This window comes from Osmerus eperlanus, chromosome 10 (genome assembly GCF_963692335.1).
Source record: "Osmerus eperlanus chromosome 10, fOsmEpe2.1, whole genome shotgun sequence".
Taxonomy (NCBI): domain Eukaryota; kingdom Metazoa; phylum Chordata; class Actinopteri; order Osmeriformes; family Osmeridae; genus Osmerus; species Osmerus eperlanus.
This window is the reverse complement of record NC_085027.1, coordinates 16,395,004-16,413,255: the sequence shown is the minus strand read 5'-3', so window position 1 is coordinate 16,413,255 and position 18,252 is coordinate 16,395,004. Positions and strand designations below refer to the sequence as shown.

Below are 18,252 nucleotides of genomic sequence, written 5' to 3'. Positions count from 1 at the left end.
TCTCTTTCTCTGTCTTTCTCTCACTCTTTCTCTCACTCTTTCTCTCAAACGCGCACTTGCCAATAAATGTAGGCCTACATACACGATGAAAAGAGGAAAAACCATGCCATGCTAAACAATGCTAATTCAGTGCTGTCAGATTAATATTAATACAATATTAAAACGGTGCACTTTTTTCAATGTTCACGTTCACTGCACCTGCACAGGTTGCGCTCTTACAATTCTGATGCTGATGCTGAGTCCAACGTTGTCGTCCTCGACTGCCCCCTTTGGTCTAATGTTACATTACAGTCTCCACTACGTCACTAGCAGAGAGATGTCATGGCGTCTGTGGGACTGGAGCTAGAGCTACAATTTAGCTAAAAACCTGTCGACAGTGTGTAAACCGAAATGGAGAAAAATGCAAACCTGCATCGAGATACTGGAGGAACTTCTCTGTGTGCGACTATTGTTGGAGAAATGGGCGATGTTAAAGCAACCAGCGGGATGAAAGGAGCGAGCGATACGCGCAAGAATAGTGTGCATTCTCTCAGTACTTTGGTTAGTTGTAATAGCGCTAGTAATGTTATTAGCACTGCTGGTTCCATCTCTAGCGTTGATAAATTTGACAAGCCAGAAGTGTTTGAGTCTCTCTCAGTGCAAGAGAAGAATACACAGTCGAGTGATTGGTCTGAGACACCGTCCCCTGAATCTGGAGATCAGTTGACTAACGGGATGGGACATGGTTCGGTGCTGGCCACAGGAAACAGCGAGGGAGCCACCTCAAAGTTAGTAAACATCAAAACGGATAGGGGGACTTCATTTTTGAAAGGGGCATCGAGTTCAAGCAATACAGGTGTCCCAGCTGAGGTTTTGGAAGGTGCACCAGTTGATCAAATGAAGCATATAGAACCGACAAATATTTGTCCGGACAAATCAAGCACTGGAAACGCCAAACCAGGAGTTTCGAGCGATCAAAATATATCCGAGGGTTTGCCAAGTGGGAGTGATCCGAGCATTGCAGGAGAGTCCCGGAGCTTTGACTCTCTGGAGTCTTTTTCGAACCTCAACTCCTGCCCCAGCTCCGACCTCAACAGCGAAGGACTAGAAGAAAAGGGACTAGCCATAGCTCTACAGAGCGAATATGGAGCTGATGGAACCAAGATTCCGTGCACCAAGGATCGGGGCGCTGGCCAGTCTATATACCACATCAAGTGGATTAAGTGGAAAGAGGAAAACACCCCAATCATTACACAGAATGAGAACGGCCCGTGCCCATTGTTGGCAATTATGAATGTCCTTTTGCTTGCATGGAAGGTAATAATGACATTATTAATCCATGTTTTCAGAGGCAATCTTATTTGGGATGATTAGGGAATATTGACCAAACACATTCTAAAGTTGATCTTTACTAAAGCAGTATGTGTTCATCTCCCAGGCATGTAAGGCCCTTGAAGAAACGCTATCTGGCAAAATCTATCTGATTAAATATTCAATAATGTGGCTTAATAAATACAGATTTCGTTTTTGAATCTTTCAATGCACAAGCTCGAGAGTATTTTAATGAAGTTACTAATGCCAGTAATATGCCAGTAATGCCACTGGCAGTAATGCCAGTAATATGACATATTGGCTGGGGTTTATTTACTGTGAAACTGTCCCACTCCCTAATCATGGGAGTGGGAGATGCCTGCTGGGTTTTAAAAAAAATTGTTGGGGGGGGGGGTTGATTTAGCTAATACCCACTTGTTAATGTGTGTTTCATATGCAGGTTAAGATGCCACCCATGATGGAGATCATAACTGCTGAACAATTAATGGAATATCTGGGTGAGTAGTAGGTGGACTTCCAGTTCCTGACTCTGTTTTTGTTTATTAAGACGTGTCTTAGCTGTCAGGCAGGAGGGAGGTGACAGGCAGTCACAGGCAAAGTCACAGTTTTCAAAAGCTTTTTAGATAAGGAGACTCATATTATATTATTTTATATATATATATATATATATATATATATATATTAAAGAAAAATTACGGTGGGGGGGGTTCAAACGTTCAAACGTCTTTGTCAGTAATTGCTAGTTTGTGTCAATGGGTGTAGAGGCACAGCAGGGCATGGAGATATAGAAGGGACCGGCTAGGGAGATCAATCTGACCTTAATGACAGAGTACAGGAGGACTGTAATTATGACCACAGTGCCTCTGCCTGGGAAGGCATTACTGAGTGCATGAATAATCAGAGGATATGGCCCCTATATCTTCTTTTACTAAAGTTCTCTCCACCCATGTGCATTGGTTTCCGGTCTTTTAGAAGGAAACTAGATGACCATGAATGGTGTGCAATGCAAGCTTTGGTATGGTCACTTTAAAATAACATGGACTTGGAAAAACTAAGTATAAAGTGTTAGGTTAGGCCTTTACCTGTGCTCCACTTGGCCACATAAGAAAGCATGCACATGTATGAGGCCAGGCCCACGGTGTGGTCCAGTTAGGACAGAGGAGCAGACCAGGACTGGGGAAATCCCCTGCTAACGTCAGGGAAACAGGAGCCGGTCCCCTCTGGCACGCCATGCTGAGACCCCCCCCCCCCCCCCCCCCAACTGGGATGTTTACATGATGTACAACTAGGGGTGTCTTCTTACTGCAGACTCTCTGTCCCGAGCTCTATAGGCACCCCGTTACTGTCATTGTCGCCAAGCTCTGGCAGATTTTTATTCGGATGTTCAGATTGGCGCACTATTTTCCAAGCCTTTTAACCTTTTCATTATTATGACATTTATTGTTTAATTGTAAATGGGTTCATTAAAGCAGTTTAGAATCAATAACAACCCTCACTAGCAGTAAGGGATATAAACACACCAGCTGCTTGGTCTGGAAATGGATCTACTTAACTAATGCCATGAGAGGTTTGTAGACTTTGATCTGTTCAGCTGGGGTTTCAGAATGAGGGTCAGCTTGCACCAGAACTCCTCTCCAGTGTCCCACATTAGACTGGTGAAAATGGAACTGGGATGTTGTTTTTCACTTTCCCACTAGTGACTTATTGGAGAAGGGAAAAGGCTGCTGTTTATATTTCCAGATCTTTGCTTATTTTCCCGATTGTAAATGTGAAATCCTACTTCAAGGCAACGAGAGTCTTACTGGGTGTACAGTACAATGGTCTTGCAAATCGAATATAATATTCTACCAATCTCTTTGATACAAGATGACAGCATAGAAAGTAAACTGGAAGGTACCAAAGGTTCCTCCAGGTAAATGCACATGAAACCAAGAGGCCATAGAATGGGCCCTACTGCAACACAATCTTGTATTCCGTTTCCTTTGTTCATTTTTTTATTTATTCCTCTTGCCCTATCGGATAGGGCAAGAGGGCCTATACCCTCTCTTTCTAGTCTTTGCCCCCTGCTCTGCTAGACCTGGAGACTGGAAACTCTGTTTGCAAGCTCCATGTTTTGCTCGGTCTTAACCACCCTGCAGAGAACACTTACCCTACCCTGCAAATCAGAGATGACAAGCAGTAATTGAGCACACAACATTTTCATTTCACACAGGCCTGTTTTTCCATCTGTGTCATCGGTGTTAGATCTCCTCTGAGGATTGCTCATGGTTGTCAGCCATCCTTCCCCTGTTTGTACATCGCTGACCTCACAGGCTGTATGTTGGCCCAGTGGAGCTGTGTGAATCAGTCCAGATATGTGAGCTATCCCTTTTCCTAGGCCTTATAAAGTGTGTCTCTCAGTGATTTTGGAGTGCACATGGTCTCTCTGTAATTTAGTAACTAAGACCACAAAGCGCACAATGAATCACTTGGGTTCTGGCCAGTGTGTACGGGCGGGAGATGATTCCTAGCCTCATCACTACAAAATGTTAGTGATTGTTTCCTCCCTAGCCATAAGCAATGACCTACGAGGAAGAGAGAGTGAGAGCCACACAGTGTGTGGTCTTTTAACGTGGGCTTGATGAACACACGCTCAGGCCAGTGTTGAGGGAGAATAAAGAGGCTGGTGGAGGTTGGGCTCCTGCAGCTCCCAGTGCCAGTGAGATGGCAGCAGGGGCCCAGCAGGGAAGGCCCTGTCCCCCACCCCGCTGGAGGGAGAGAGGCCAGGGCAGAGGAAGAGGGGCCAGGAGGGGTTTCACCCATAGAAATGTCAGTCATTTGACTGGCCTCTACTGGGTACATTCTTGGACTTCTGGCTGCTGTACATTGACCAATTCTGTAGTTAAGGAGAGGATATGGAGAACCACTCATACAGTAAAGACACCCTGTTCCCTTACTCACAGCCAGTAATGACTTACCGTTGTAATAAAAGGGAAAGGTTGTTTGGTTCATTAAAAAAACAGATGTTTCACTGTTTTTTATGGAACTGAAAAGTTTCGCCTGTGTTTTTGGTGGAAAGAGGGTGTTGATTCATGATTAAAGTAACTAAACCTTACATTTACTGGAATGGCAAAAAAAGAACCCGTATTGGAGGCGTTGTTTTGCCCAGGGGCGGTGTACGCCACAATGAGAGCCTGTGTGTTCTGACCTGCAGTGTTCCACAGGAGGAGGGCTGGTGCTGAGTGGAATGTTAAAGAGGGGCTGACAGGTGCACTGTGATCAGGACTGCACTGCCCTCTTCATGGTGGTGGCCGGACTGGGCGAGAGCACCGGGGAGGGAGGGGGGCTGGGGTGTCTGGTCCTCCTACGTCCTGTCAGCCGGGGTCGCTCAAGCTGGGCTTAGCTGACCCCACACGCCTGGCCCACTGGAAAGACAGCTGGCCAGCACTAAACGCTATCCTCACAGCCTCTCGCTCCGTATTATAAATGTCTTCTTTCATCCGCGGAAAAAAACGCGTTTGATATTTTTTGCACATCAGATTGATGAGAGGGGCAGATAGTGTGTTAATCGGTTCATATCAAATCTGGGGCGAGTGGGAGGAGTCTGCTGGTGTTTGCTTCCTCTCTCTGACCCTGTGCTGTTTTAACTAGCCGTGCTCTGATGTTGCCTCTCTCCGTCTGTCTCCTCTCTTCCCCTCTTCCTCCTCTACAGGAGACTACATCTTAGATGCCAAGCCTAAAGAGATCTCTGAAGCCCAGCGGCTCAACTATGAACAGGTAAAGGCTGTTGCGGCCTCAACACATCCAGTCCTTCTCTGTCGCTCCCCATCCCCGTTGACATGCGTTCATCCGGCAGACGCTTTCATCCATGAAGACGTGCAAATGACCACATCTTTCTGTGTCCGCATAAATGTCTCAGGGGCTAGCCGTAGCGGCGGCACCATCACCGCCTCACTGCTGACGTCACTCTCCAGGGAGCGTGGCTCGTTCTTGGCACCTATGCGACCCAAAATATGCCCATGTGCCGGGAGCCCGGGCTTTCTCCCAGCCAGTGACACCCGAGTGGGGATTGCATAGGAGGGATGTGCTGCCGTCATTACAAGCGTACGCACACGGTATAGAGCCAGCAGTCCTGTGCTTCTGCATGAGTGGGTTATAGCCCCAGATGGGAACAGCAGAACACTGATGTATGTTCACATGATGTGTAAATAGCCCTTGCGTTGTTGTTTCCGCTAGATGAGTAAAGAGCTCCATTCGGAGCTCCGTTCCTCCCCTATATAGCTTACGTAACATGAGGGCCTAGGGAAAAGTCGGGTTCAGGAGCATTGAATCATGTCTTTTCACATGGCTGTGGGTGCTCGGGGATGCATAGCTGTGTTCAGTTCAGGGTCAATGGGAGTGTGTGTGTGTGGGAGTGTGTGTGTGTGTGTGTGGGAGTGTGTGTGTGTGTGTGTGTGGGAGTGTGTGTGTGTGTGTGTGTGTGGGAGTGTGTGTCTCATGTCGAGGCAGTCAGTGATGGTGCTCCAGCTCCATCCCTCCCCGTTGTCTGGGTGGAATGTGCGAGGGGTACAGCTCCTCTCCAGATTTTTGTGGCAAGGAACCAGTACATCTGTGAAAGCTTTTTACACAAACATCGCTGCTCGGGGAAGAGTGCGTGTGTGCGTGTGTGTGTGTTAAACCTGCTGATTTGACCACTCGCACAAAAAAACGTACCCCTGCTTTGTTTGTGTCCATGTACTGTCACCCAGTGTCTGGATACCTGACAGAGCAGAGTTGGCTGGCTCCTATTTAGGTTCCTGGTGTCCTCTAAAAGCTTTTTTGAATCGCAAAGAAGGACAGGCTAGCTTTGATGTGAGTGTGCGCACATGCGCCTGTATCCGGGCTCTGCACTTGTGTGGATTTTGGAGAAGCTCTGTTAGCTGGGGCAGCGATGCATCTCCGGGTTGCTGTCCAATTGGCAAGCCCTGCCTCGAGCTCGGCAGCAGAGCTGTTGACCAGGGAAACGGCCTCGGTCTCGGCCTCGCTCCCTGAATGGGGGTTAGGGACGAGGAGGCGAGGAGGTGGAGTCCGCCTTTCACAAGAGGAGTCGCTAGCATGCCAGTGTGCAAGTTAAACAGGAATAGGTTCATCTGGCCATTCTGTTAGCCTATTTTTGTCCTTCTTTTCCTTCCTTTGTTCACTGCTACTTGCTTTTTAGTCGCATAGACAAGCTCCTTGTTGTGATTTTGAAAAGTTGAGTGAGCTTGCGAGAGATACCTTTATTTATACATTCTGGCTTCAAAACATCTGTCAGAGGAGGAGATGAGGTTGAAAATAGAGATGGCTGGTTTGTGGTTCCACTCTCGTTTCGGAGGAACATGATTGCTCTCGCAGGATTCTCAAACGTTTCACACTGACTTGGTCACAAGGGAGCACTCTCTCTATAGGGCTGGATGAGTTTTCATCAGTAATAAAAAAAAAAAACACTGTTCTATTAGATAGATGTTTTTAACAATGTTTTTATATAGGGATTGCTGATATAGTGATTTAGGCTAAACAGTAGTGTTAGTGGATGACAGAGAAAGAGACTGCAGGCTGCCTTTGTTGCTTCTCTGCCAGGGGTCGTGGAAATGAAGTATCGATCTGGCAACAAGCGTAGCTACAGTTAGGTCCATAAATATTTGGACATTGACACCATTTTCATCATTTTGGCTCTGTATACCACCACAATGGATTTGAAATGAAACAATCAAGATGTGCTTTAAGTGCAGACTTTCAGCTTTAATTTCAGGGTATTCACATCCAAATCAGGTGAACGGTGTAGGAATTACAACACATTTTATATGTGGCCCCCCCTTTTTAAGGGACCAAAAATAATTGGACAAACTAACATAATCATAAATCTAATTGTCACTTTTAATACTTGGTTGCAAATCCTTTGCAGTCAATGACAGCCTGAAGTCTGGAACCCATAGACATCACCAGACGCTGGGTTTCGTCCCTGGTGATGCTCTGCCAGGCCTCTACTGCAACTGTCTTCAGTTCCTGCTTGTTCTTGGGGCATTTTCCCTTCAGTTTTGTCTTTAGCAAGTGAAATGCATGCTCAATTGGATTTAGGTCAGGTGATTGACTTGGCCATTGCAGAACATTCCACTTCTTTGCCTTAAAAAACTCTTTGGCTGCTTTCGCAGTATGCTTCGGGTCATTGTCCATCTGCACTGTGAAGCGCCGTCCTATGAGTTCTGAAGCATTTGGCTGAATCTGAGCAGATAATATTGCCAGAAACACTTTAGAATTCATCCTACTGCTTTTGTCAGCAGTCACATCATCGATAAATACAAGGGAACCAGTTCCATTGGCAGCCATACATGCCCACGCCATAACACTACCTCCACCATGCTTCACTGATGAGGTGGTATGCTTTGGATCATGAGCAGTTCCTTCCCTTCTCCATACTCTTCTCTTCCCATCATTCTGGTACAAGTTGATCTTGGTCTCATCTGTCCATAGGATGTTGTTCCAGAACTGTACAGGTTCTTTTAGATGTTTTTTGGCGAACTCTAATCTGGTCTTCCTGTTTTTGAGACTCACCAATGGTTTACATCTTGTGGTGAACCCTCTGTATTTACTCTGGTGAAGTCTTCTCTTAATTTTTGACTTTGACACAGATACGCCTACCTCCTGGAGAGTGTTCTTGATCTGGCCAACTGTTGTGAAGGGGTTTTTCTTCACCAGGGAAAGAATTCTTCTGTCATCCAACACAGTTGTTTTCCGTGGTCTTCCGGGTCTTTTGGTGTTGCTGAGCTCACCAGTGCGTTCTTTCTTTTTAAGAATGTACCAAACAGTTGATTTGGCCACACCTAATGTTTTTGCTATCTCTCTGATAGGTTTGTTTTGATTTTTCAGACTAACGATGGCTTGCTTCACTGATGGTGACAGCTCTTTGGACTTCATATTGAGAGTTGACAGCAACAGATTCCAAACACAAATACCATACTTGAAATGAACTCTCTTTTATCTGCTCCTTGTCAATGAAATAACGAACTCCCATGAGGGAATAACATACACCTGGCCATGGAACAGCTGAGCAGCCAATTGTCCAATTACTTTTGGTCCCTTAAAAAGGGGGGGGGGCACATATAAAATGTATTGTAATTCCTACACCGTTCACCTGATTTGGATGTAAATACCCTGAAATTAAAGCTGAAAGTCTGCACTTAAAGCACATCTTGATTGTTTCATTTCAAATCCATTGTGGTGGTATACAGAGCCAAAATGATGAAAATTGTGTCAATGTCCAAATATTTATGGACCTAACTGTATGTATGTGTCAGGAAGATGGGTCTGTTTATCCAATCAAAGGTTATCTGCCTCTGTCTGTCATTAAACATGGAGAGACAAAACAAAAGTCGAATATTGCCCCGCGTCTCTCACGCCAGTGTGTCCATGCTCCACCCCCAGGAGGAGTGTGAGCGGGGCCACCCTGACACAGGAGGGCGTGGGTGGACAAGACAGCATACTGGGCCAGGGGCGTAGAACCGGAGCAGTGGGCGGGCACCTTCCTGAGCCCTGCCTGAGGTGCCTGGCTGTGCCAGTCCCGCCGTCATCCAGACGGCACAGTGTGACTGGTCGCGGGTCGCACACTGCCGGATCTCTTCTGTCGCAGCCATCCGACAGGCTGAGGAGAGGATGAAAGCTGTCTGAGTGTCCTCGCTGTGTTTTCTGTTTCTCTTCTTCCTTTGCTGCTCGCAACAAAGAATGGCAGAAGTGAAGGGAAGAATGAGATGCCCCCTTATCACCTACACACACACACTTAGATGCCGTACATACACACACACACACCACACACGCACGCAAAACCTTTTCACCATACCGCGCCACTCAGTGTTGCATCCAAAAGCTGCCGGCTCACAGGGATTTATTTTCACTTTTCATTATATCTTGTTATGGAAAAGAAAATGATTAAAGAACACACACCAGCATTGTCCTGGAGCCTTGGCTCTTCCTTTGTCAAATGTAACAACTGCTTTTCCATCTCATCGCAGTGAGAAAGCCGGTGGCATGTCGAAGAACCCAGATTTGATCTAACCCTCGACAAGCATTTAATGAGAACACTAGTTTCATTTTGGTTTGTTAATGTGTTTTTTCCTCCCAGAACATGAGTGACGCCATGGCAGTGCTCCACAAGCTGCAGACAGGGCTGGACGTAAACGTCAAGTTCACCGGGGTACGAGTGTTTGAGTACACCCCTGAGTGCATCGTCTTTGACCTGCTGGACATCCCGCTCTACCATGGCTGGCTGGTGGACCCCCAGGTAAAGACCTGCTAGTCAGTGTACAAACACATATTAGCAAGGTGAAATGACCACACAGCCACTACAAGGGCTTTGGTGTTCTTCAGTATTGTCTTTCTCTTGGCAACTTGACAGAGGGGTTATTTGAGCTTGTTCGTCATTGCTTCGAAAATGACAAAGTTCGATAAATGGTCTCTTTCACTCTCACACACACTCTCTTTCTCCTTCTGCCTGTCCTTCATTCTCCACAGATGGGTGACATTGTGAAGGCAGTGGGCAACTGCAGCTACAACCAGCTGGTGGAGAAGATAATCTCTTGCAAGCAGTCAGAGAGCAGCGAGCTGGCCGGGGAAGGTGGGTGGATTGGCTTTACGTTGTTGCTCGTCGCTCTGCTCCACCCTCCTCTCCGCATCCAGGGCTCTGCTCGATAAGGCTCACAGTTCACTCCATTTCCTCCTTTGTGCTGAGCAGATAAACCGAGCGAAGCAAGTGGCTGGGCTCAATGTTTCTGTGGAGGGCTGCCTCTAGTTCAGCTGGTTTCTCTCTTTATTTCTCTCTCTCTTTCTCACACAGACACAGACTCAAACGGCTCCAATAGTGTATAAATATATTCAATTGGCCTGACTATTTTAGGCTTTTCATACTTATTGCGTGAATAAACAAACAGTGAGTTGGTTAGCAGGGCTTAAAACCACATCTTTTCTAACTCGAGGTCTGGTGACTGGTTCTGGTCTTCTTAGTCCCGCTCTGTCTGGAGGTGACCATGTCTGCCTGGAGCTCTCACACAACTTCCCCGATCAGCAACGCTGTTTCCACCTGCACGTCAGCCTCTCCATCACCGCTGTGTCCGTGCACGTCCTATTTACACCTCGCACTAACCCATCACGCTCTTTCTCTCGATCTCTCCCCTTCTCCTACCCTCCCTCCCACGACACCTCTCTCCAACCCCCCCCCTCCCTCCCTCCCGCCTCCTCCCTCCCCCCTCCGCCTCACGGCGTCCGCAGGGTTCGTAGCGGAGCAGTTCCTGCACAGCACGGCAACCCAGCTGACGTACCATGGCCTGTGTGAGCTCACCTCCACCGTGCAGGAGGGCGAGCTAGGAGTCTTCTTCAGGAACAACCACTTCAGCACCATGAGCAAGTACAAGGTAACCTAACCCCTCCTGCTCCTGGCCGTGTTTCCAAACCACTAAATAGGATCCATGTATAGAATTGGGAGTCTGTTTCCGACCTTTTCAGCTGTGTGGATGTGCACTCCGATCTGCCGTCCCCCCTAGTGGACACAATGGGCCTTGCAGGCCTGAGAACGTTTGAGGGCAAGTTGTCCTTTTCTCTGTGACTTCCACCTCGCCACGGCCCACTCGCCATGTTAAACATGCAAGGTTAGAAGGTTCGGAATTGTTCCCTTTTTGTTGTTGTTGACCTCACTCAACTTCAGATAGAGCGAGCCTTTACATACATGTTATGTGTGGTTATTTTAAAGACCAGGGATCTCATTTATAAACATGGATTTTGGAGACAGTGGGAATGGGCGACGCAGATGGTGAGGTGGTGTACTGTAGTCAGACTGCAGAAAGTAAATGTGGGAAGAACAATTACTCGTAATATTTATATATTTTGTTTTCTTTACACATCAAGGAAAAATCCAGCAGTGTTATCTGCACTTGTACTGAGTGATAATTGTTCCATAAACACCTTTTAAAATCCAAATCAAATCTTAAATCAAAATTCAGCGCTGTCTCACCATCACATCCACTATGGGTGCAGGATGAGGAGATGCCCTGACTGCATGGAATACAGGATAACATCACAGATCCTACCTTTAGATAACTGCAGAACACAGTGTATAACTAAATATATTTCTTTAATACTGTGCATATATCATCATATGTCAAATACAGCGGTTAAGCTATTGCTAAACTCTACGTCCTCGTTATCCGTCCAAACTTTAATACTGTTCATAACAAAACCAACATGAAGAATAATCTGGTTTTTCGGGCCTCCACCTCACCTACAAGTATTTCAATGTCAGTGTCTGAGAATTTGCGCCTTTTTGTTTTTTCCCCACCTGTCGCCATCATTCACCATAAAGAACATGCCAGGGTCATTAATATACTGGATCAGCGTTCATGAGGTGCTTTGCATTGACTATTTATGGTTAAAAATGGGCGTGTTCAGGGCGGGATAAGATGCTGATTCACGTATGCACACTTGTGCTAATCTGCCATTTATAAAGGGAACATTGCTTACAGGTATGCGTACGCAAGGTTTTTATAAGTCTGATTTTTGGGGGGGCGTAAGCCATTGTAGGCTTTTGGACGTACGTATACTTTTAGTATGAATTCTACGCACAGTTTTATCAATGAGACCCCAGCTCTTTGTGTACAGCATACTCAGGTTTTTTTGTTGTTGTTTTTTTTAACCCTTGTACTGCCTTCGGGTCACATGACCCAAAGGTCCATAACGAACCATCGTTGTGTTTACCCAATTTTACCCAATACAAAAACAAATAAAAATAATTTTCTTTTAACCTTCGCAATGTGGGGGGTCTGAGACAGCCCAATGGTTAAAAGAAAATGCTTCAATTTGTTTTTGTATGCGGTAAAGTTGTCGCAATACGACGGTGGGTCACAACGACTGATGGGTCAGAATGACCCAAAGATAACACAGACACCCAAGTCCTTATCAGCCTTCTGTTAACCATGGGGCACCATCAGCCTCCTCCCCTCCTCCCCAATGACTGTTCTTCACACTCAGTTACACCCTGTTTCCCCAGAGTGGAGGGATCAGCACAACCTGTTCCAGCGCTGCTACATTCTCCTCAGTCTACCTAGTGTGGCTAGGGGACACGAGGAGTCCGAAGCCACCCCCCACCCTCCCCGTCTGTTATCAGGGCTGCGGGGACAGGCCCTTCCTGTTATCAGAGCAGGGGAAGTGACGCAGGCCTGAGAGCGTGTCGCAGCAATGCCGAGCTGAGCAAAGAGTGTAGCACCTCTGACCTCCAGATCTGCACCACTCACGAGTACAAAGCCCTCTTTCTCACACGTCGTCACACTCACCGCACTCATTCCCTCTCAAGTGCCGGGATAGAGTTCCGTCAACACTCCCATTCCGCAAACTGTCATAGAAGCTGCCTCAAATCAAACTTGATTTCTATTTTATATTTATAACGCAGTGGTGGTGTTACTTTACCCAAGGGTTAAAGTAAGTGGTGCTAGAAGGGTGCTGGTTTGCTGGCGGTGGTGAGAGCGGGGGTGTGATGTTTGTCTGGCAGGGTCAGCTGTACCTGCTGGTGACCGACCAGGGCTTCCTGACGGAGGAGAAGGTGGTGTGGGAGAGCCTGCACAACGTGGACGGGGACGGGAACTTCTGCGACTCCGACTTCCGCCTGCGGCCCCCTTCTGACCCGGAGACGGTGTACCGTGGCCAGCAGGACCAGATCGACCAGGTCACACACACACACACTCCCCACCCTCAACAACCATGAAGGCTTCTGAATAATAAACACAACAGCATTCAATGTGGTGACAACTGAACATCAAGCCACAGTTAAACCCTGCTCTGACCCATCTGTACTGAGACAGTTATATTCTGTCTAAGTAGCGAGGCAAAGTTCTTTAATAATAGATGATAAAAGCTTCCCGGCACCCCATTACCAGCTCCACAGCTGTACTGCTTCACTCCACACACACACACACACACACTTTCTCCCCAGATTTGATCCGCCTGAATTCCTGATCAGCAGATCAGTCACATGTAGCACCCACCCTCTGTATACCATACTGCGGCGCGCTCCACCAATCTGCTCTTTGATTGGCTCTTTAATAATTCACGTCGTGTGCATTTCAGCATCACCACAGCTGGCTGCTGATTGGTTATTGTGTGCGGCCTGCTCTATGCTGGCTGGCAGCTGTGTGACTGGTGTGATGACAGCTGGGTCCCACACCCACCACCCACTTCTAGAGAGAGAGGGGGGGGGGTCACATTTCATCCCTGTACCCACACACAGACTCACACCAGAGGACATCACAGCAGACAGTTAAGACTGGGTCCAGTCCAGAGCGGATTGGTTTAACTCTGCCAGGGTTATAAACAGAGACCTCTTCTGTTGCCGCATGTTGGTTTGTAGGTGTTCAGATTATACACAGTGACATATCACACAGTCAACTGTTAATGATAACTATGTAAATGAAAACTCACTCACTGTGTTTGTGTGTGGGGTGTGGTGGGTGTGTGCGTGGGCGTGTGTGTGTGCACGCACGCGCGTGTGCCCGTGCAGGACTACCTGATGGCGCTGTCGCTGCAGCAGGAGCAGCAGAGCCAGGACCTGCAGTGGGAGCAGCCGCCAGAAGGCCTCAGCGACCTGGAGCTGGCCAAGAAGCTGCAGGAGGAGGAGGACCAACGCGCCTCGCAGTACTACCAGGAGCAGGAGCAGGCCGCCGCAGCAGCAGCACAAGCCCAGGTCTGGGAGGATGGAGATGTGGAGGGATGAGGAGGAGAGAGCCTGATGAGGAGGAGAGTTAGTGGTGGCGGGGGTAGATCAGAGGCGGGAAAGGAAGAGTTGTTAGAGGAGTTGTGGCAGAGACGCGGGGTTTTGAGACTTGGGATCTTGACAGCTTTTACACATTGCTACCTTTACGAGCTTATTGAACTCCCAGGCCTTTCTGGAATATTCCGGTTGCCCATATCCTGTGCATTCCAGTCAGCAGGAGGCTGAGTGTTGACACTGCTCCTTGTTGTTGCAGCAGGGTCAGCAGCCGCCAGCAGGGGTTGAGGAGGCGGACGGAGGCGCGGCCGGGCCGGCCGGGGGGGCAGCGGGACCAGTCGGGGCCACGCCCAGCCCAGGGAAGCAGCCCTCCTCCACGGAGAAAAAACCCAAGAAAGAACCCAAGGAGAAAGACAAATGTGTCATTTTGTAACAGAGGATGTGTGTGTGTGTGTGTGTGTATATATGTGTGTGCGTGTGTGTGTGTGGATCAGAGAGGGAGGAGGAGGCGAAGGGCAGCATGTCTACCTAGATCTTACAGCTAATGCACAGCCCCCCCTCCTGTTGATGAACCAAGGTGGAGGGTGCAAAGGAGAACGGAAATACTTAGAGTGACGACAAGATTTAAGTGATGAGTTTCCGTTCCCAAGCCACTGGTGCCTGCCATCCTCTACTCTCAGTGGACCCTGGACAACAGAGGAAGGGACACTATCACGAAGAACACCAAGCTTTCGTACAGTTGGCCAAACTTTGTTACAAGTTGCACAGTGCACTATGTTTGTGACGTGGGGTCAAGTTCATTGGGAGTGACTTTATAGCTAAATGGAAAAACCTAAAGAAACAGAATATCACTACTCACTATTGCATCTTTTTGGGACACCATTTCATGCATCTTTTTGGGACACCATTTCGTGTTCATTTTCATGGCAGTTGATAAGCTATTTTTTTTTATAAATTATAATTACAGCACATCGTATAGAAATGCCTGCTATAGATGTATCTTGTTTTTTGGTTGTTAGTTATTGTTGGTCACTTACATCTATATAATCGTAGTCAAGAGTTTGACCAGAGTGTTTTAGCCTCCTTGCCAAATTGCCCACTGAATTCACGTTTGTATGTGAGTGCTACAGAGAAGTTTTCTTTTGCTGTAAATTGAATTTTTTGCCATTTGGAAATTAATATAAGCACCCTTGTGACAACCGTATTTGTTTCTCGTTTCAGACACTAGTACCCACCTCTATTCTGTCCTACAGATATGTGGATTCCAGATAGCTTCACTGTTACATTTACCTACCCTCGTTGGGAATACCCATGTCCAGATATGCCTTTTGCCTTACTAGTGTATGGCAGAGTTCAATTCTGCTTTGTGTGTGTGAGGGTGTTCATGTGTGTGTTGCGTGTAACTCATTTTTGGCTGTCTGTCAGACCTATTTACTCGGCTCATTAATGTCTGCTTTTTTATTTCATTTCTTTTGGAAATTGCATTTTAATTACACATGTACAGTACAGTATACAAGGTATGCCATATATATTTCATTTATATATTTTCCATCCATGACAGTCTGGACAACCAGACAGTGTGTAAACCGGTAAACATTGTCACCTGAGAGAGAAGGCTGGGTCTGGGCCAGATAGCTACTCAGCAGTATCCTACACTGACTTACTCTAATGGCCTCCCCATCTCTCTGACTGTCTGACTGCTGCTGACTACACCCCGTCAAGACATGATTTAAGATTAATTCAGCTTGGGCAGCTGCCCTCATCCCTTCCTAGTTTAGTTCTGGAAGCAGGAGTTTTATATTGTGGCCATGATTGATCCCATGCGCTTCTCCTACTTCATTTGACAACTAGACTAATTTATATACATTGTGTATCAATGTAACAAATGCTCATTTATGGTGAAGCTAGCTAGTAGATTGCACCATTGTCCTACTATGGTACTGCCTACTGAGAAACTGTTTTTTTATCTATACATTCCAGCTGATTGCCTTGACTGAAGCCTTGTGTTGTTTTTCAGATGTAGGAACAGCAGGAGGAACGCCTGGCAGTGCTAGCTTTGAGGTTTCCATTGTTGTTCTCTTACCTTTTCGTTTTTGTTGTCCAGAAAACGCACAGCTCCTGTCTTCAAGGCAAGCCCAGCAGTGTTGTGACTGTTTGTTTGCTTGTCATCTTGGACAGGCTGGTAGTAGTGGCACCCTTCCCTGCATGCTGGGCTTGACAGGCTGGGCTAAGCTGTGCCTGCCTGGCCCTCAAGAGGCCAGTCTTTCAACAAAAAAAGCCTTACAACATTTACAATAGATTTTTTAAGGACAAAAGGAAACAGGTGTATTACCAGAATGAGACAATCTGTAGATTTGAACATAGGCATCAGAAATACTCTCAGGTCTTCTCTGAAGGAACCTATCCTTGAGTGTCTTTAGCTCATATCTAGATGTAAATCAGCTGCCTTGGCAACATTGTTCTTGATATAAACCAGTATATAGTATTTGATACAGTACCCTGTCACTCCCCCATGAGAATGTGTTGTAAATGTAATCGTGTAATCACAACATATGTACCAGTAATATAAACTATTTAAACACACAATAGGGCAACTTTGTAGCTGTTAGTACTGGCTGTGCATTGTTATAACTGTCTACATTTATGGCTTTCGTTCTTTCAAATAGTAAAACTTGAGCTATTCTCAGGTGTACTGTGTGAAAGGAATATTTTCATATGTCGAATAACGTTAGTCATTAACTTGTTGCCCCTTTTTATTAAAAGGCTGCATATAGACGCTGCTAAGTTTTATGTCCCAAAAAGTGACTCAATTGGCAGGGTTGACAGAGCACCTTCCATGAAGTCAGTCGTGAGTGAACCTCCACTCCAGACTACTTTGTGACTTGCTGGCACCATACTAACGTCATTAAAGAAAGAGAAGCTCCTCTGTGTTAGTACAGATAACCTCAGTTCCCGCCTTGACTTGTGTTTATTAATGAACCAGTTGAAAACATTCCAAAGGCAAATTGTGGGAAGTATTGTCAAGTTAGGATTTTTCAAATAGCCTGGTCTCTGAGGATGCAAAGGACGTCATTTTGTGAGAGGCGACAACTAGATGCCCAACAAATAGTTCTCTAATAAGCATGCTATTGGGGTCCCTTACATTGCATTTGGTGTAACAAGTTCTGGATATTTTGATGTGTTATGTGGTTCAGTTTCAACCTTGTTCCTCAAATTGATTGATCTGAAGGGTTTTGTGTGGAATGTCTCAAGTGATTATTCGTAAGCCTTGTGATAGTGGTTGTCGGGTAAATACTGTAAAAGTTGTACTTTAACAAGGTAGTCCTTGAAAATGTAGTCATTGTAATTGGTTTTGCACTGTTACATTGATATGCACTACTAAGAGAAGAGAATCATACCTCATTTTATACAGAATTGAAATTGTGCTCCACTGCTATGGTTCTCTGGATAACACAGGCTAGGAGAATGTCTGGAGGGACAGCAGTAGTTTCTTTAAACATGATTAAGATGTGGGCTGTTTCTGAAGTATAAAAGGGCTGTTGAACTATTGGGTTTAAAGTACAGTAAATATACTTGTGAATATGTAGCTCCATCTATAGAATGTGCTGCAGTTTACTACCTATACCTGTTCATCCGCTAAGACATTCAGTCACAACACATTTGACAGCATAGCTTTAAAGTGTGAGTGATATTATTGTAATAAAACTCCGCCACCCAGTTGAGAAACATTGTAGAAGAATAAAAAGGATTGAAGTTAATTTACATTCTAAAAGATTGCTCAAAACAGACTGCAAGTAAATTGTCTGTTAGCAAAATAATATTTGACCTTAACATTTCGTGGAGCACAGTGCATTGTTAAACACCCCAATCAATACTTGTATGTCTCAGTTTCATTTGTTTGGTTCTCTTGGATGCAATATCAGTTCCCAGATGTTATGTGATGCATGTATAGTGCTGAATGCAACTTAAGGCGTACTAATATCAGTTATCCCACAGTATACTTTAACTTGTCTTTTGTTTATACGTTCACTTTCTAACTACAAACAAAAATGAAGCTCTTGCTCAGTTATGAAAGTTCTTTTTTTGTTGTTTCAAATGTTTCACATTTACATGACCAAATAATGTATGTAGCCTTTCACAGTACAGTTGCAAAACTTAGATGGTGGTTCTCCTGTAACTAAATGCCTTAGACGAGGGACATTCAG

The 18,252-nt window shown here is 46.0% G+C and overlaps 1 protein-coding gene across 6 annotated transcripts; it reads left to right on the top strand.

The window, feature by feature from the left end:
• Positions 1 to 303: 303 nt before the first annotated feature.
• On the top strand, positions 304 to 17,591 carry mindy2 (MINDY lysine 48 deubiquitinase 2). Of its 6 annotated transcripts, none has more exons than XR_009931473.1 (9): positions 304 to 1,296; positions 1,751 to 1,808; positions 5,003 to 5,067; positions 9,425 to 9,583; positions 9,814 to 9,916; positions 10,567 to 10,709; positions 12,836 to 13,009; positions 13,571 to 13,686; positions 13,841 to 13,979. XR_009931473.1 is itself a non-coding variant. In XM_062470927.1 (9 exons), exons 1-9 carry the CDS (start codon positions 391 to 393, stop codon positions 14,478 to 14,480), a joined length of 1,962 nt encoding a protein of 653 aa, XP_062326911.1. In that variant the 5' UTR covers positions 304 to 390; the 3' UTR covers positions 14,481 to 17,591. The 6 variants fall into 6 exon arrangements, 4 of the variants coding, with proteins under 4 accessions (XP_062326911.1, XP_062326910.1, XP_062326913.1 ...); XM_062470927.1 differs by lacking the exon at positions 13,571 to 13,686 and adding an exon at positions 14,310 to 17,591 and having other exon boundaries at positions 13,841 to 14,023; XM_062470926.1 differs by lacking the exon at positions 13,571 to 13,686 and adding an exon at positions 14,307 to 17,591 and having other exon boundaries at positions 13,841 to 14,023.
• Positions 17,592 to 18,252: the final 661 nt, after the last annotated feature.

What these genes read in the sequence shown, in the direction of transcription:
- mindy2 (XM_062470926.1), top strand. Translation starts at nt 391, where the DNA reads ATGGAGAAAAATGCAAACCTGCATCGAGATACTGGAGGAACTTCTCTG. An exon ending in TCCTTTTGCTTGCATGGAAG is followed by an intron (nt 1,297 to 1,750) that starts GTAATAATGACA and finishes TTTCATATGCAG; the next exon opens with GTTAAGATGCCACCCATGAT. An exon ending in GCTGGCTGGTGGACCCCCAG is followed by an intron (nt 9,584 to 9,813) that starts GTAAAGACCTGC and finishes CATTCTCCACAG; the next exon opens with ATGGGTGACATTGTGAAGGC.